We start from the raw sequence: 6,000 nt of genomic DNA, 5'->3' as shown, positions 1-6,000 counted from the left end.
TTTTCTGCTCTCCATCTTGTTTTCTGCAAAGACACATTTTTTGGTTTGTTTCATCTAGCGCCACGATTTCTCCTTCTTCCACCCCCCACCCTATCTACCTAATTCCGCTTTAACTCTTTTCATTCCCCCCTCTGATTAGGAAACTCCAATGCTATTGGCAACAGAGGCAAGGACCACTCTAGCTGCTTCCTGCTGAGTGGAGGCGTTGATTGGAAGCAGCAGTCAGGGTTCCATCGGAGGTGGGCGATCTAGGGGTCCCTGGAAGAAGGAATTGGCAGCCTCCATCTGTGGTTCCATTTGCAGGACCATTTGTAGCTTTATAGCCTCAAGAAGAAATAAAACGTATTAGGAGGTTTCATAAGCAAGGGCCAAAGATGAGTGCTGGTATGAGCATTAAGAGGGGTCCTGCTAGACGCAGCCGTGGGCAAACTACGGCCCGTGGGCCGGATCCGGCTGTTCTATCCGGTTCTCTTGCTCTCCCCTCCGCTCCTTTACTTTGAATTTATATTAGTTCACACAAACACTCCATCCATGCTTTTGTTCCGGCCCTCCGGTCCAGTTTAAGAACCCATTGTGGCCCTCGAGTCAAAAAGTTTGCCCACCCCTGAAGGTAAAAGCCAGGAGACCCAGTTAAGATTCTGTAGCCAGGTGCCCCAAGATTCTGAAAGCTGTTGTCAGACTTTTGAGGCTTTATCAATGAAATTTGTAGCTCCACCCCTTACTATGCAGACTGATTGGTGTAAAAACAGCATTCTTCCTCTAGGAATAGGCATAGCTGCCCCGCTCTCCCCCTCCGCGCCCCCCTTTCTGAGCTGTGAAGAGGTCAAGTCCTCTCCAATGTTGGAGGGTAACTGCTGCCAGTGAGTCGATTTGATCCTGTCAATTTCCTCTAAGAGTAGGTTGATAGGATGCCTTCTTGAGTCTCTCCAAAAAGGGCTGAAGGGTTCTCACCTGCCCCTTGTGTAATAGTGGCCAGCTCAGAGTAATTAATGGGTTTGGTTTTACTACACTTAAGGCCCTTGATCATGCAAACCTGGCAATGTCTTATTTTCCACATCTCTTGGTCAGCGTCCCAATTGGGGTCCATTGGGGGAATTGCCTCTTCTCCTGTTAAACAATTTTTTCTTCGCTCCTCTGGATCAGGGTACCTAGGGGCCACAGTAAGGTAAACCTGATCTCCAAATTCCCTGGCTTTTTAAATACATTCTTCTTTTCAGAGGGGGGCAGAGTCTGTCCCAAGAGTACCATGAGATCTCTGTAAGGCAACTCGAACATTTGGGTAAGACTCTGGAAGACGTCTATATATTTATTGGGATCATCTGAAAATTTCCCCAGGTTTCTCTTGATCTCCTTTACCTCTTGCAAAGAGAAGGGGACCTGTACCATGGAGACAACAAATTTCCTGCCTGCCTGTTCCACTAGGGCCGTGGTTGGCAAACTGCGGCTCGAGAGCCACATGCGGCTCTTTGGCCCCTTGAGTGTGGCTCTTCCACAAAATACCACGGCCTGGGTGAGTCTATTTTGAAGAAGTGGCATTAGAAGAAGTTTAAGTTTAAAAAATTTGGCTCTCAAAAGAAATTTCAATCATTGTACTGTTGATATTTGGCTCTGTTGAATAATGAGTTTGCCGACCACTGCACTAGGGGGTAGATGCCCCTTGGCGGGGTTGGATCTGGGCCAAGCCTTTGGGGAGGCCTCATTTTCTGAAAGACCTCCTGTTGGGGAGTCTCACCCAGAGGCCCAGGGTAGGGAGGGCACGAGGGCTCACAAGGAGAAGCGGGGGGGCCTCTCCTGCTCCTCCTCCTTTCCCTGCAGCCCCTGGGTGACCATGACAAGGAGTGAAGGGTCTATTTTACGGTCTTTGCACAAATTTGGTTTATCTCTGAGGGCGAAGAAGGTCTGAACATAAGAAACTTCCGACCACTTCCCTTCCCTCCTACAGAGGGAAGTGGCATTAAAATTGAGGCTCCCTCCCTGGGGCCTACTTTCCACATCTGCCAATTTACACTGGGGCCACACCTGACGCAGAAGAAAACCAGGCGTTTCTTCTTTAGAGTCTGGGGGCCAAAGGAATCCCAGTGTTTTAAGATGCAGCCCCAAGGGCTGTCTGCACGAGGTGTGGAAGACACGCTTCCCATCTGTAAGAAAAACACACAGAAAGATGTCCAGCATCCTCTGTGACCTTTCTCTTTGCTATCAGGGGTGTCCCCCTTCTAGTCAAAGAGTGTAGAGCAGGGGTCCTCAAACTACGGCCCGCGGGCCACATGCGGCCCGCCAAGGATATTTATCCAGCCCGCCGGGTGCCGCTGCCTGTCCTCCTTAGCAGCCGACTGACTCGTCCCGGGCCCGCAGTGCGCATAGGAATTTGTTCATAGTTTTTTTTTTTAAAACTATAGTCCTGCCCTCCAACGGTCTGAGGGACAGTGAACTGGCCCCCTGTTTAAAAAGTTTGAGGACCCCTGGTAGAGACACCACTTCCCTTCCCTGGTTCCTGAAGCAGTTGCATGTCTCTTTGCGCATGATTGCAAAAGAGGGTCTGTCGGATTAGTCCTGCTTACGGATGAGACTTCGGGACCCTGGGCCAGGAGCCAGGTGCCCCTTCCTCCTCTCTTTCAGGAAGCCGGGATACCCATGTTTGCTCAAACTTGTTAGTGTGTACCCACTAACAGAACCGACCTACTGGACTGTGCGCATTTACCAGCATGGTCCTATGTGATTGAACCCGTGTCTGTTCCCTACAATGCCCCAGTGATATGCATATGTTTGTAGGGCCCACATCCTTTCCTGTAGGATGAGAATAAAGATGGTTTGCACGAGTGGAATTCCATGTCTTGCCTCTCCCCCCTGCCCGTCCCTGGCGGTCAAAATAGCCTTTTAGACTTGTATCTGCTGTGGCCTTCCCAAAAGTAGGCTGCAAACTACGGCTTTTAGAAAAACGGGGCTCAATCAGGGCCACTAGATGGGGAATGGCCCTCACTTTAAGATCATGTCCCCTGTGCAGGGTCAATAGGCTAGCGGAAATGCCCTCTCCTGGCGGGGGTGTGGGGGGGAGGGCACAGAGTCAACTGTCCCTGGCAGGTGGAGAAATGACAGAGGGCTTGCCAGAAGGTCTCGGGGTCATGGGAGTCACATGCTGGGAGTGGGAGGAAAGGAATAGGTCCCCATTGCCCTGGAGAGCCACGAGCCATGCTTCATGGGCACCAGGGACACAGTGGGGGAGACGGCCCTTAGCGCCATCTGAGGAGTCCAGCCCCCATGGTGTAAACAGGGCCCGACAAATGGAGACTGTGAAGTTTGATTTAGTAGGGTCCAGCTCAAGGAGCTGGAGGTCCTCCTTTGGGAAGGGTGGCTCAAACAAAAAGGGGTTCCCATTTGAAGCCATTGGAGCGTCCATTCAAAGAGACCAACAGAGGTAGCAAGGGCAGCCAGCGAGTCTCTAACCAAATATCCTATTGGGGACACAGGCCAGGAGTGGGTCAAGTGTTGTGGGTAAAAGTGTGCTGCTTATGGAGAGAGCTCCCAGAGGAAGTGACACCTCTGGTCACCTCCCCCTTTACGCCCTCAGTTTCTCTCCCTGGCTATCTAAAACGGCCGTGAGGGCCCAGAGCAGAGGAGGGGGGGGGGGGTGACCAGCTCTTATGTACACTCCCTGGACGGATCAGTTTAATTACAATTGCATTCCCTATGAGTCCCCTGCACGTCTTAGGGTTCAACCTCAGACACCTTTGCAAGGTCCTTACTCACCTAAGGACATTGGAGAGACTCAAACCCGAGGGAGGAATTTGCCTCTTTGATCTTGGCTTGGGCAGGGCCCAAGCACTCAGGCAGTCGTTGGCCCGACTTTGTGTTGCTACCCGAGGGGGCCTAATGCCTTCTAACCCGGTCCAAGGCCGGCTCTCTGCCTCTCTGGCCCGGGGATGGGGCTGTGGAGAACATAGCACACAGCACCCTCTTCTACAATTCAGGGGTTCAAGAAAGCCAAGCCCGCCCACCCGCCAAGCCAATCCGGCCTTCGCCCGGTTGCTGTAAACGCAGGCTTGGCTTGCCCTCAGCCGGGATTGCAGTCAGCATCTGGTGACCCAGACCCGGGGCCTCAGAGCGGGACCGAGGCTGAGTGCGGGCTCGCGGCGCGAGCAGCGGAGCCACCTCCCGGTCCCGGTCCCCGGAATGTGGGAAGGCCAGGCGGCGAGGCGGCGAGGCGGCGAGGCGGGGGCGCTTCCTCTGCCCACGGGAGGGGAGCCGCCGGGGCGTGCGCGGGGCGCGCTGCTGCCCCCTCCCCACCACCCGACCGGCTGGGCGGGGGCGGGGGCTGCCGCGGAGGGGCCGCGGGACTCGGCAGCGCTGGGCGGGCGGGCGGGCGGGCGGGAGGAAGCGATGAATATTCAGAGGGGGAGGGGAGCGGAGGGCGGGAGCGCTCGCCGCGGCTCCCTGCAGCCCAAGCCGCATGACACGCAGAGGAGGCAGCGGGAGCCGCCGGAGCCGCGGGAGCCGGGGTCCCGTCGCCGCGCACGGGGGGTGGGCGCCGCTCGCTCCGCCCCGAGAATCTCCTGCGCGCCCAGGGACGCGTCCCTCCCGTGACCGCCTCGTCGGGCCCAGCCTTGTGGCTGCGGCCGCTGCCATGTCCCGGGGGAAGCCCGGGGCGGGCGGAGCGGGGACTAGGCGGACCGGCTGGAGGAGGCGGAGGCGGAGGCGGTGGCTGGAAGCGGCGATCGGAGCGCCCCGGCTCGGGCGCACGGCGGGGCCCGACTCGCGCGGCCCGGGCACGTTCCAGGGCGCGCGGGGCATGAAGCCGGCGGCGCGGGAGGCGCGGCCCCCTCGGCGCTCGCCCGGGCTGCGCTGGGCGCTGCCGCCGCTGCTGCTGCTGTGTCGCCTGGGCCAGGTGAGCGGCCGGGGCCCGGGCGGGGGAGGGAGGGGCAGACTGGCATCCCCGGCACCTGCCTGCGGTGCCCGCCTGCGGGGTTGGGGGTTCGAGGGCCCGAGTCCTGGAGCCCTCCTCCTGAAGGGCTCGCGGGCACCCGCCGGCCTTGCCGGCCACCGAGCCCGTTACCCGGCTGCCTGGCACCAAAGGGCGGGCGGCGGGCTCCAGGTCCCGGGGTGCGCGGAGCCTCCCCGAGGACGCCCCCGCGGGCTCCAGGCTGTCTCTGGCCCGCCCTTCCCGCAGCTGGTCCCGCCCGAGGCGGCTGGAGGGGGCGTGTGTGCCGAGGGCGCCGGGCGCGGAGCGGGCCAACCCGGCCTGCAGGGCCCGAGGGGCCGGGCCGAAGGGCAGCGGCGACAGGCGGGGGCCAGACCGGGCCAGGCCGGCGGGCCGGGGACGAGGCGCGGGGCCTCCGGGTCGAGGGCACCGCTTCCTGGGAGAGTTCCCACCCTGGGGCCAGGGGGCCGTACGCGGGGGTCCCTCCCGCGGACAGCCCTCTTCTCGGGGAAGCCGCTTGCTCCCCTGGGGGCTTCCTTCGTGCCTGGCGGGCACCGGCTCTCCCCACACTGTCCAGCTTCGCTTTTCAGCCGGTGCTGCGCCCGGCCTTGCGGTGAGCGATCGGAAAGCTCCGCTTCCCCTTGGTGGTGTTTCCACCGGGGGCGGCGGGCAGCTGGAGACGCCCCCCTCACAGAGGGAACTGCAGGGAGAAGTGAAAGAGCAGGGCGCCAGCCCCGGCCCGGCTCCTCACAGCCTTCCAGGAGCCGAGGAGCCGCAGTGGAAAGGGCCCTGGTGATACCCTCCTGCGCATTTTGCTCATGAAAATCTTGCTTGTTTTACACAGACAGGAGCTCCAAGGGGCTGATGTGTGAAACCTGGGAAGTGAGTTATTGACTTGGGATGGAACCTGGGTTCAGGGAAAACTTCTCCCGCACAAACACAGGATTGTCTGAGAGCAAAGCATCCGCCTTGGGGAGTAGCGCAGCCCAGCAGGCCGGCGGAGACGGAGCTCTGGGTGCTGATGTCCACTCTCATTTGTCCCCAGCAGGCCCCCGAACAGGCTCTCCTGAGGCCTGGGAGGCAGTGGG

The 6,000-nt window shown here is 59.3% G+C and overlaps 1 protein-coding gene across 1 annotated transcript in view; it reads left to right on the top strand.

The window, feature by feature from the left end:
- Nucleotides 1-4,491: 4,491 nt before the first annotated feature.
- PTPRJ (protein tyrosine phosphatase receptor type J) overlaps nt 4,492-6,000 on the top strand; it is a 139,965-nt gene continuing 138,456 nt past the window's right edge. The window contains exon 1 of the mRNA XM_080642001.1: nt 4,492-4,879. Within this exon, the coding sequence (XP_080498127.1) occupies nt 4,619-4,879 (261 nt within the window). The 5' untranslated portion in view covers nt 4,492-4,618. The remainder of the gene's footprint in view (nt 4,880-6,000) is intronic.

Source organism: Plecotus auritus (genome assembly GCF_963455305.1).
Source record: "Plecotus auritus genome assembly, chromosome: 9".
In the NCBI taxonomy this organism is placed as follows: domain Eukaryota; kingdom Metazoa; phylum Chordata; class Mammalia; order Chiroptera; family Vespertilionidae; genus Plecotus; species Plecotus auritus.
The sequence above is the reverse complement of the archived record's forward strand: the minus strand, read 5'-3'. Positions and strand labels throughout refer to the sequence as shown.